Source organism: Bactrocera latifrons, unplaced genomic scaffold (genome assembly GCF_001853355.1).
Source record: "Bactrocera latifrons isolate USDA-ARS-PBARC rearing strain unplaced genomic scaffold, ASM185335v1 scaffold_69, whole genome shotgun sequence".
NCBI classification, from domain to species: Eukaryota; Metazoa; Arthropoda; class Insecta; order Diptera; family Tephritidae; genus Bactrocera; species Bactrocera latifrons.
In genome coordinates this window covers 539,272-552,109 of record NW_017537367.1, presented here as the reverse complement: position 1 = coordinate 552,109, position 12,838 = coordinate 539,272, and the positions used below count along the sequence as shown (strand labels likewise).

Genomic DNA, 12,838 nt, shown 5'->3' with positions numbered 1-12,838 from the left:
CATACTGAGCATCTTTCTCTTTGACACCATGTCTGATATCCCACGTGATCTGTCAAATACTAATGCATGAAAATCCTAACCTCAAAAAAATCACCCATTATAATAGCATATATGTTAAGTAGAAATCATGATTGCCAGCATTCAAAGCGAGTGAGTTTCGATTTAATGATAGAGGGTGTGAATTTGGTGTGAATGGAGCGTCGGAAAAAATGTGCAAGCAAAATGTGGCTGTTCATCATACTGTGGTTTATTGTGATTTAAGGGGCTATACCAGAGTGACGCATGAAAAATTAGGCGATTTTCATGAATTTTTTAAGAGAAAGTACGCGATTGAAGATTTTAAACTTCTTTGAACGTAACGAGGTATATTTTCAGCTATATTTTAAGATTTTTTTCTTTAAACAAAAATGTTGGAAAATAACGGAGTTATGGGCTGTCTTCGGAGGTGTCAAAAAAAAAGTGCCCCAACTGTTGGCATGATTCTGGCAGAAGGAGTAGCTGACATTAAAAAATTTTAGAAGCTTATTCAACTTAAAAATATTTCCTATACAATGACCTATGATCTTTGAAAAATATCAAAAATTAACAAAATGGCATAGTTTTGAAAAAAAAAAAATCGTTTTTTTAGATCAAAAATGGTTGTTTTTTTAATGCCAAATTGACAATTTTCAGCCAATCAAAAAAATCGTAGGTTATTGTATAGTAAATATATCCAAAAATACTTTGTTTTAATTTGAAGTCGATAGATTAATTTCTCGTTGAGTTATGAGCCAGTAATTTTGAAAAATGTTGTTTCGAGACAATCGCGTTTAAAGTTACACTTATATATGTTTGCAAAAGCAAATACTAATCATCGAAAATCACCTTATTGTTTTTCAGAATATTCTTCGTTAATACCTTTAAACTTTTGCTTGCATTTGAACCAAATATGGAACCCTTTAAGCAACTCGCATTGAGATATATACAAAACAATTATTTTGAACTCATCTAATGCCTCTTTAGGTGTTGAAAAGAGGAGAATAAAAGAAAGTCATTCGATGTGCTTTGAAGCACCGCTCATATTTTTTTAAATTCCCCTCGGCCACCCTTTTTCTAAGCGTATGATAAAGTGCGTGGGATCCAATGTGAACAATTTTTTTGCAGTTAAATTTTCATGCAATATTGAATTTATGCTGGCCCCACTTATGCTTAAAGTTTTATCAATCTCACAATAGCTCACACGACGAACTTGCGATATCAGTTTCCGAAAGAAGAACTGATTTTAAATGATCTTAATGAAATCTACGATATCGATTCGCAATTTAATTCAATTTTTTTGTCGTGATGAATATTTTAAGTTACTGTTGACAGTCAAATAGCCCTCAGATGTCAAAACGTACATACTTCAAAACTATCAACAATTTTTTTTATATAGTTGTGAGTTTCCAGATTGCAAAACTTGGGTTGCCAAATCCCGCCAAATACAAAGCAATCTACATATTAAAATCCAAAATAGTAAAATAAATTATTAGCCTATTACTCTTCCGTTCGTGTGATGGAGAAAAAATATTTGATATCCGAAAACTCCTGACATTATCGCAATTTGATATTAAATCAGGCGTATACGGTGATTACGGCACAATATTTGTTGAAAATTTAGCAAAGAACCAATGCAGTATGTGACGGTGCCTTATCGTTTTCTAAAAATCAGCATATAATTCGTACCTCTTAATACTCTAATAGTAGTTGACAGTTTGCAGGTCGAAAAGAATTTGGAGTACACCATACCTCGATAGTCGAAGAACACTGTCAACATAACCTTAATTTTTAAACTGCTTTTACGATGTTTTTTCGGCTCACCTTTGCCATGATAGTCGGCCAATTGATCTTCCTTTTGCGGGTCATAAGCATAGATTTAAGACTTATCGCCAGTAATAATACGTTTCATAACATTCTGATAGTCAGAAAATATGGTTTCACAGACGTTAACGCGACGCGGATTTACGAAAAAATTAGTGATTTTGGAACCAATCGTGCTTTCACTTTTCTAAGGCCCAAATCTCCTTTCAAAATGATTATCATTGACCCTTCCGATATTCCAAAGGCCCAGTAAGATCTCTAACTGTCGCTTCTCAGCGCCAGTTCTTTTATTTTACGTGTATTGAAGTGTTAATCAGTTAATCGCAGTTGCTGTTGATGGCTGATGATTATTTTGATGTGGAATTCGCTATATCCCTAGCTGTCACTGACTAAAAAACAAATACTTGGACGAATGGGTTTTCACGCGAAATTTAAATAAAAAAATTTATTATTGCTTGTTCACAATTCACCGCCAGCACTCATATGGACCCATATCTACATAATTTAAAAATTTACAATAATTATTAGAAGTTATGGAAAATTTATGATTTAGTATTAAAAGAATATGAAATGCGAGAAAAATGGATTTTATTTTAACTTCTAAACCTTAGAATAGCTCAAATGAAAATTGAGTGGACCAGCGCCCAATATAAATATTTTCCCATTTTTAAAACTCCCCAAAATGTTCTACCGCCAGTTCGCGTCGTTGTACTTTTGTAAATACTTTTCCACTGACTTGAACACTGCGTTCGCTCAAAAAGTGTCAACTGATACTCTTTTAAATTTTTGAAAAGTTCGGAATTGCTACGAACTAATGTAGCGGGCAACAGTTAACGCAGGGAATCGAAAATTTTCGAATCTCGCTCGATTCCTTTGAAAAACTTCTGTCATACTACCAATTGACCCAAAGACAAATTATATTGTTTTCGATAACCAAATTTATATTTTTATTAATTACCAATCGCCTAAAAATGTTTGAGACTTACAACTTTACAGCTAAGGGACTGTAATAAACAAATTTTACTTAAACCCAGTGAGAATTACAAACAAATATTACGAATGAATGAATTAGTATTAAAAAACGTCAAGATTTCTATACCTGTCTAAATAAGAGCCTTAGAAGCAACATAGTCAAAACTGGTATATAGCTAAACCACTTTCCTTTGTCTACCCAATTTTACGCATTTTTTGCCTTTTAGCATATTATGATTTCATGAAATATGTTTTGTTAAAAATTTTACTTTGCAACTTCTCAATAATTCACGAATATGATAAAAGCGAAAACTGTGTATATTTTTAAACAAGAGCACTATTTTAAATATGCAACATTGATAAGCAGACTAGGAAAAAAAACGTTGTATAAGGAACCAACAACAGCAACAAACCACTGCCACTATACACTTTTCTTGAACGCAGCTTGAGCAACTATCAGCTAAAGCGTCTTCTGCTTTACTCAGACGCGTTGAACACGCACACACACACACATGTATACACATACGTGACGGCAAACAAACTCACTGGCATGCTTCGAAGTAAAAGCATGGCGACAAAGTGGCAGTCAATTGGTCACTTGTGCACTTAACTGACAATAAAGCAAATTTGCATATGCACAACTAAGGCTATGTGAGTATCATATCCATGTGTGTGTTTGTACGCGTCTATGTGTGCGTAAAGGATGTTAGCCGCTTGCTGTTGGCCTTAAAACTCACGCGCTGTGCCCGAGATAAGAAGAAAAGTTGAAAGTTTGCCGCACAACTAACCGTACAGCAACTACAACAACAACTAATATGCAGAGCATTTTTGAACCCACATTCCGATTGTTTTGGTTATTATACCCTGAACAGGCTCAGTTTTTGAGATATCGCTCTGAAATTTTGTTAACGTCCTTTTCTCTCCAATGAATTGCTCATTTGCAGAAACCGTCTTTATCGAACTACTGTAGCATATAGCTGCCCTACACACTGAACAATCAAAGTCATGTACTTCTATGGAAAGTTTCTTTATATGTGAAGGGTATTCTAGCTGCCATGCTATCGAAGTTAACGTGTTTTTTTTGTTTTTTTTTTTTTGTTTTTTGTTTTCTTTTTGGCTTTATTTTATGTTATTGCTACTCAAAAGTTACTAGTTGAAAATGTTTAGAATTTCATGATTGCCGTAGTGACAATGAAAAAGTTTTATGAAATTTTAAGTGCACACACGCGCACTCACCGGCATTACTCTATCAACACACACGCACACACACCAACACCATGCCACATGTGTATAGCAAAGTTTGTTTTTCGGTAAATTTCACATCCTTCACATATTTTCTGTTGCCTTTTGCTCATATTTTGACAAGAGTTTGCGATTCAGGGTTTGGAGATTCTTCTTCATTTCGGCTGACAACAATAAAGTGGCACAAACAAAATGTGCGCTTGAATTATTTGTGAATACCTAATCATATTTCAAATGCTTTTATCAGCACTCAACATAAACTCATTCATACTTTGACAGTTCTAAAGTGACGTTAAGTGTGCTGGAAGCGCAATTAAGTATTAAAATAAATAAAAACAAGAAAAACGTTAAGTTCGGCTGCACCGAACCCTACACAGGTGCATTTCTTTTAGTAACTATGTGTTCAGTTTGTATGGAAGCTATATGCTATATATATCCGATCTGAACAATTTTTTCGGAGATTATATTATTACCTTAAGCAGTAATCCATGCCAAATTTCGTGAATATATCTTGTTAAATGTAAAAGTTTTCCATAGAAGAACTTGATTCCGATCGTTCGGTTTGTATGGCAGCTACATGCTATAGTTAACCGATCTGAACCAAATCTTCTGATATGACATAATTGCTATGAACAATCACTCATATCAAATTTCGTGAAAATATTTTGTTAAATGAGGAAGTTTCCCATACAAGCAATTGATTCCGATCTTTCGGTTTGTATGGCAGCTATATGCTATAGTTAACCGATCTGAACAATTTCTTCGGACATTACATTGTTGCTTTAGAAAATAATCGTGAAGATACATTGTCAAATTTGAAAGCTTTACATACAAGAAGTTGATACCGATTGTTCAGTTTGTATGGCAGGTATATATTATAGTGGTCCGTTGTCGGCAGTTCCGACAAATCAGCAGCTTCTTGAAGAGAAAACGGCGTTTGCAGAATTTCAAACGATGTCTTAACAACTGAGGAACTAGTTCGTATATATACAGACAGAGGGACAGACGGCGGACAGACGGGCATGGCTAAATCGACTCAGCTCAGCATGCTGATCAGTTTTATATATACTTTATAGACTCTCCGATGCTTATTTGTGGGTGTTACAAACTTCGTGACAAACTTAATATAGCTGTTCAGGGTATAAAATGTTTATAATCTTGCAACATTTTGCTAGAGAGTATAATAGTTTTGTTCACTAACACTAATCGAGCGTAATATATAGTATATAAAGGGTGAAACATTTCGAGATTTAGAGAAAAAAAAACACAGAAACTTCAACTTTATGAATGCTTCATTGCTTATGCATCAAATGCTGAATACTTATTAACATTCAAAAGAAAATTCTTTGGCATTTATTTTTTGAAGATTATCTCCTTCAAAAGTTTTTCGCGGCTATGTCTCAAATGCTACATCCGTTGAGTCCAATTATTGATGATTCGTTCGAGGATTTTGACTAGTAACTACCGAATGAAACGCGCGATGTTTTGTTTAAAGGCCTGAATCAACACGGGATTGTCCGCATAGACTTCAGACTTTACATATCCCCACAGAAAAAAGTGTAATGGTGTGATATCACTTGGAAAAGTGCTGGAAAGTGTTATGGCGGACCGACTTCCGGAGCTAAAGCGGGGTATGTGGTCGGGAAGACAGTATGGGTTTATTAAAGGACGCAGTATTCAGTATGTAGTTCAAAATGTTGTTAGGAAGTTTTGTCTACGAGGTCTAACCGGAAACTTAGCTCTGGTAGCACGAGGAGCAAGAGTTCTTAGAGTTTGCTCTAAGCTGCTCATGCGGACTGGTCCTTCGTAGAGTATCGTAGTGGTTGTGATTAAAATCGGAATCCGGGAAGTTCTGACACTTTTTCAGTTGGATGTGGAGTTGCATCTCAACCAGATGCCCGACCCAAAGTACGGCGGAGGTTTAGGATGGGCCTCGAACCCTACCAAGGTATTTATTATGCCCATTCCACTCAGCCAATTGGTACTAAAAATGTCTGACGTTATCCGTACGTCCTTGTAAGATTTATTATAAATAAAAGCGAGTGAAATCTCGGCCTAGATCCCATATTACTAACCAGTCTTATGTGTATGAAGTGACTTCCCTGGCTTTAATTCTAAATATTCGGTTATATCCTAATATAGCTCTTCCTTACTTGTTTAAGAATATTTTTTAGAAAATTCTGTGAGCTCTCAAGTGGATTGACACTAAGTATTTATGAACTACTTACATTTGTATATGGACCATTTAACATTCACAGGCATAAAGTCATAAAAACGGCCATTTCAGTTCTACAGATTTACATTACGGGATATCGTTACATTACTACACCGTTACATTATTGATAATAACTGATTGATGGATTCCAATTTCGGCGCACCTTTTAGCAATTCTCAATTTAAAAGCAAATTAGCAAATGGATAGGCGCATGCTTTCAACCATAACATTCCACTTCGCTGCAGGGGTTGCGATAATCTAAAAACAACAACAAAAGGAAGAGAGTTTAAAATGCATTGAATCAAGCGTGTCACGGCAGCTTGCGATTTTCTCACAATTAACATTTTTTCTTCTGGCAATGTAACCGACAAAACCCATGTAGGAGCCAGCAAGGTTAGACTGCAAATCATAACAGCACAACCTAACAATCAACAAAAATAACATTGCAACGAAGACAAACAACCATAAAAATTGTGGTTAAAAACATAAACGCGTATAAATTGTGGCGCACTGGTTGTACTTGTTGCTGCTTCACAAAATATTTACGTATTTATATATGCGCGGCAAATCTGAAATTCATATTCATGCGCAAGAAAAGCATACGTCGCCGGAATAAAAGCAAAACAGTTGAATTCGTGATAAAATAATAACAAATGTATGTGGAATGGGATCAACGAGTTTTGGAATTTTGCAGTTGTAAAGCATAATGTTTTTTTTTTTATTTTAATTAATACACAATTTGTGCAGGAGATTATTATTGAAGCGATTTTTTTTTTTTTTTTTTGTTCAACGCAAACTCAACTATTTTCGAATTTCCATACATTTCAAGCTTAAAAGCTACCTGAAATAACTAATCCTGCCAAATGTTGAGTAAAATATAAATATTCTGCAGCCACTAAGAAAATCAAGCGCATTTCAGCATTTGCCTCTGTAATCCAAAATTTTCAGCTTAACGGTATATTCTATATAGTTTTTATGTAGCTCGCATGCTATTGTACTTACACAAAACCAAGAAAATATCGGAAATTCCTAATTTCTCCCTGTTGTTGTTGTTGTTGTAACGGCAGAATTCTGCCTAATTTCTCCCTCTCATCGCCCGCTTATATCGAAGACAATTTCTTTTCCTAGGTTGGTACAACTGTCCTAAATTACTGTGCCAAAAATTAGCGCGCTCTGTCAACCAGTATGTTTACAGCAGCTGTTTATGTCAGTCGACCTCAGTAGTGTTTGTCGAATTTTAATATTTATTATCAACGTTTTTGTGTTAACTTTTGGCCAAACACTCGACAAATATCACCGAGCAAGTGTCGTTGCACCTAATTTGGTTTTTTTCGATTACTAACTTCAATCTCGTCAGTTGTTGACAGTAAAATATAGAATTAATCATTAGACCGCTAGAGCAGCTCATAGTGGATGATTTCTTTCTAATCCCGCCAAACACTCACCATAAACTTTCGAGCCATCAGTCCTGGCTTTGCGACCATTTGTTGAGCTTCACCACGCTTGGACCATGATTTTTCTTTATTATCGGATTTTATCCACTCCAATCCAATTATCCATATCCAATTCAAGTGGTACCCAAACATCGAGCTTCTTTTTGCAGCCAGCCATTTTTAAATGGTTCAAAACCGTCATGACTGGTTTTGTGACGGTCCTGGTCAATCTTTACCCTAATTTTGATTTATTCAACGTTAGGTCGACCAGAGCGAGGTGCATCTTTCACATCGAATATTCTAGAACAGAAGTGAGCGAAGTAATTGTTGGGCTACGTGAACTGATACAGCATCGTATCCGTAAACTTCAGAAATTTCATTGATAGCGTGCGTGGCATTCTTCCCTATTTTATATAAAAATCTTAAAATATATATATATTTCTTCACTATTTTCACTCATTTTTGAACAGCTATAACTTTTTTTCAACTTCCCCGAGTTTAATTTTTTCTGATTAAATGAAGTTTAAAATCTTACCTGTCAAACACTATATGGTATGACACAATGCGATTGGTAGTACTGGAGATGTACGACTGCAAAAATATCTATTGACAACGTTCGAAAAGACTGTTTTGACTACCCAATAATCATTAATGTATACGCTTGTCTTTCCGAAGTACATAAAGTGTATTAAAAATCTTTTTGCGCCTAATTTGGAGTCAAAATCACTAAATTTTTTCGAAAAACAGCGGCCCGTTAACGATTGTGAAACCATGCCTTAGGACTACCAGAATGTTATGAATCGTATTATTACTGCCGATGACTCTTAGATCCATTCTATTGACCCGAAAACAAACAATCCATCAGCCAAATATCGGGACAAATTTGAGTAGAGTCCGAAAAATCCGCGTCAAAGCAGGTAAAAATTAATTACCGACCGGCCAAACTATCAACAACGAATACTATTTGGGTGTCATCTGTGATTGCGCGAAGCTATTCGCATAAAGTGACCTTAACTATGGGTGAACAACTCTTTGTCTTTGCACCACTATAATGCACCGTCACATATTGCATAAATTCTTCAGGAGTTTTTCTCAAAATTTTCTACCAATATCGTGCCGCAACTACACTATTCTCCTGATTTAGTTCCATGCGACTTCTGGCTATTGAGCAAACTCAAACGACCGCTCCGAGGAAATCGTTTGAGTCAGCTACGTTCATTAAAGGCTATTCCGGAAATTGACTTTAACAACTGTTTCGAGAATTGGAAATATTGTCGAAGGATAATTACTTTGATGGGGACGACTTTTTAAGAATTTTAAAATTATGAACAAAGAGTTTTTGCTCATAGTACCATACTTCGATATTTTATGGAGTTCTCTAATTCGAAAAGAAACAAAATATAAAACGAAATATATTTTTCTTTATTTTAAGAAGCACCCTTGTAGCACGGAGTTTATGTAAACGAACTCTTCCTCATAAAGAAAGACACTTTTATAAGGTCTGCAACAATATTCTCGGACAAATGGCAGCAAAATAGAAATTTATATTTTCATAAACACGTGAAATTGGAATTTCAATCGCAACGGGGATGAAAAAGCGAAGCGATTGCGAAAGAATTGCAAAGAATAAAATAGCAAAATGAATATCAATTTCCAATAACGAAGCTGCATAAATTGCTCGCATCCATATGAAAAAACGCGTGTAAACGGTGGAGAAATAGTTGTGGGCGCGAATTCTAGCGATTTCAATTGGCGACAAAGCATCAACTAAGGGCATGGCAGGTGTATCTGTCTGTGTGTGTGTGTGTGTGTGTGTTACGAACATATAAACATATGTGCCGGTATTTGCAAGCACCGTTTGAACTATAAATGCTGGCGGCAAAATTGCTTGAGAACCCGCACAGCAGATCTATTCGCATTTAACGCGCCCCGCACAACCCACTGGCAGTTGTCGTTTGCGTTTTTAGCGCAGCAAAATGGAAATTTTTGTTCAAATTCATTGATCTGTGCACTATTTTTCTTTGCTCTATGTATGCATGTGTGTAATTTTTTGCGATGTTATTTTTTTCACCAACATTTCCATTGCGCTACAACGTTTGTTACTTGGATATTGTAATGAATACCCACAGTGGCGATTTTTTCCAAGCTTTTTCTTTTCAATTTACAAGGATATGAATTTCTGCAGCGTAAAATAATTATTCCACTCGTTTTGTGTTTCTTTATTTTTGCGCTGAAATACTATTTTGCTACCGATCGAATTATGCGCTTATGCAGTTATATGAGCACGTATGCTTGTGTTTTATATGTATGCAATATTGTACACTGGTGGTGCTGAATATAAAGACAGAGACATTCTTTGATTATTAAGAGGGAGAAAGATAACTTTCAGTGAGGAAAAATGTTAACTTCGTTTGCAACGAAGCTATGATGCCAATCACAAATACAAATGATTGTCTACAAGAATTTTAGTTTTATCCTTCAGTTTGTATGTAGTTGTGCGATGGGAACAATTTCTTCGGAATTTGCACCGTTGCCAATTTTCGTTTAATAAAAATTCCCTACAATGACTAGTTTATATTATATTACAATTGTTTCCTATTGTATTGTATTGGAAAGTCGAAAATCACTTTATTAGGCATATTTGAGCAAAGGGAAAGGTCTGGACTAATCTTATTTATTTTTCACATTAAACAGTAAAGAAGGAGATATGGGTGCCGATATAAATTATGATAGTCAGGAGAAGTACTGAACTGCTTTCACCAATTTTTAACACAATACCACATTATTATCGGTAAAAATGCCGACTTAGTATCATTAATGTTCCTCAAAAATTCACCGATATTTCAGGCATAAAATCAATATTAAGCATAGAAGTTCTCATATTCTGTATATCAGTATAAAGAAAGTTTGGTCAGATTGGAAAATTTTTTGGATTTTGACATTATACATTGCAAACTTAGCTTCTTTAAGTTGGACGGATTCAAACTAATAATATAAAAGAAATAGACGTGTTTGTACTCCGATTTTTTTTATCTTTAAGCAGTTTTAAGACGACATCATGTAAATATCTTGAAGAAAATTTTATTAAAATCAATTAGTTATAGTTATATTGTACGAAAATTTTCTTAAAAATGGGCTTTGCCTCTTCTCCGAGGCTGCTTTGATCCTTCTATTTGTGGTGTTTATTACGTGCCTGGTCTTAAACCCAGCCCAGAAGCCTGGGGAGGAATAATTCGCTCTTTCACTTTAGCTCGAATTCAAATGGATGATTTTTGCTTTACTTGGTATAAGTCGTGAGCTGCTTGAGCCATAAGTCAAAACTCTCAGATAGCCTATTCGACTAAGGCCTCCCGCTAAATTGCATTCTTGTCGCTAAGTTTCAGATTGAGTTCCTATGTAAACAATTCTAATGTACTGACCATGACTGTATTTACATGCTGCTTTTTACAAGCATTATTTCAACGATTTTCACGCGCCATCAAAAATATTTGCATTTTCATGTATTGAATATTCAGTAGTGTGAGTTTTTTCTTCATTTACAAAGAATTTTATATAATTTGCAATGTATGTGCACTTGTAGCTGGCAGATTTTTATTTATTTGTTAAAGCATGAAATGATTATTTTGCGCCACGAAGTATGCAACAATGTCGTGAAACGCGTTGTGAACTCACAAACAACAAAGCAAACTAACGAATAATTTTGTAATAATTATAGAAAATTTTTTGAGAAAATATTAAGCTACTTTAAAATAAAAATGAAATATTATACAGCACCTGAAATTTTATTTCTTTTGTATTATTTTTATTCTTATAAAAAAATGTTAAATAATAATTATTCTGTATTTTATTTTACCATTACTTTTAAAAAATTTTATTTATTTTCTTGAGTTAATTTTTAATTTTAATTTTTTTTTTCTTTTAATTTTAGTTCTGGGAAATCATCTCCGATGAGCATGGCATCGACCCGAATGGCATGTACGTTGGTGAGAACGATTTGCAATTGGAACGCATCGATGTGTACTACAATGAGGCCAGCAGTGGTAAATATGTACCACGCGCTGTACTCATCGATTTGGAGCCAGGCACAATGGATGCTGTTCGCCAATCGCCAATGGGTATGCTATTCAGGCCAGATAACTTCGTGTTCGGCCAGTCCGGTGCGGGTGAGTAAAATCTACACTAAGTGAAATTATGAATTACTAAAGATAGCAGGACAGTTTGGTTCATGTGATTTATTCTTTAATAAATTTTGGAATTCCAGGTAATAACTGGGCTAAAGGTCATTACACAGAGGGCGCCGAGCTAATTGACTCTGTGTTGGATGTGCTGCGCAAAGAGTCCGAGGGTTGCGATTGCCTGCAAGGCTTCCAATTGGCACATTCTCTCGGTGGCGGCACCGGCTCCGGTCTGGGTACACTGCTGATTTCCAAAATACGCGAAGAGTACCCCGACAGGATAATGAATACATTTTCAGTGGTGCCATCGCCAAAGGTCAGTGAAATTTTACATTTTTAAAATTAAAATAGAGAAATATGTTTGAAAGTAGAAAAAATGGGGTTTCATGAAGTGTGTGAAAGTGGTGTTTAATTAAGTGCATAATTAAATATGAAAATAATATTTGATGAAGAAAATTAAAGTTTTATTTTCTTTAAATAATATTCATAATTATTTTTTTTAATTACACTAAATTTTGTAAGAATTATTTTATTACTTATTAATTATTAATTACTTTTCAAATTTGTACATACCATAAGTAAATTGATTTTTTCCCCTAATTTATTTTTATCAGGTAATTAATTAATTAATTAACAATATACTAATAACTAATTATTATTTATTAAAAATCCAATTAAATGAATTCTTTGTTACTAAAGTAATTAAATAAATTATTTTGAACCAGTTTTTGAATTTATTAATTATTATTATTACTCATTACTTAATTAAATGAATTTATTATTAATTATTACTTTTAAAAAAAGTTAATTAATTTGAAATAATTATTCTGAATTATTGGTTACTATTTATTGCTTTCTTAAATAATTATTTTTAAATTTTGTGCCTTAGTTTATTAGAATTTCCTCTCATTTTTTTAATTATTTTATTTATTAAATATCAATTTAAATCATTTCTGTTTTTA

At 34.3% G+C, this 12,838-nt stretch overlaps 1 protein-coding gene across 2 annotated transcripts in view; it reads left to right on the top strand.

The window, feature by feature from the left end:
* Window positions 1-12,838, top strand: part of LOC108975728 (tubulin beta chain) — a 116,123-nt gene that overhangs the window by 64,234 nt on the left and 39,051 nt on the right. For both annotated transcript variants that reach the window (XM_018944426.1, XM_018944425.1), the window contains exons 2-3: window positions 11,630-11,864; window positions 11,963-12,192. In XM_018944426.1, coding sequence (XP_018799971.1) covers window positions 11,630-11,864; window positions 11,963-12,192 — 465 coding nt within the window. The remainder of the gene's footprint in view (window positions 1-11,629; window positions 11,865-11,962; window positions 12,193-12,838) is intronic.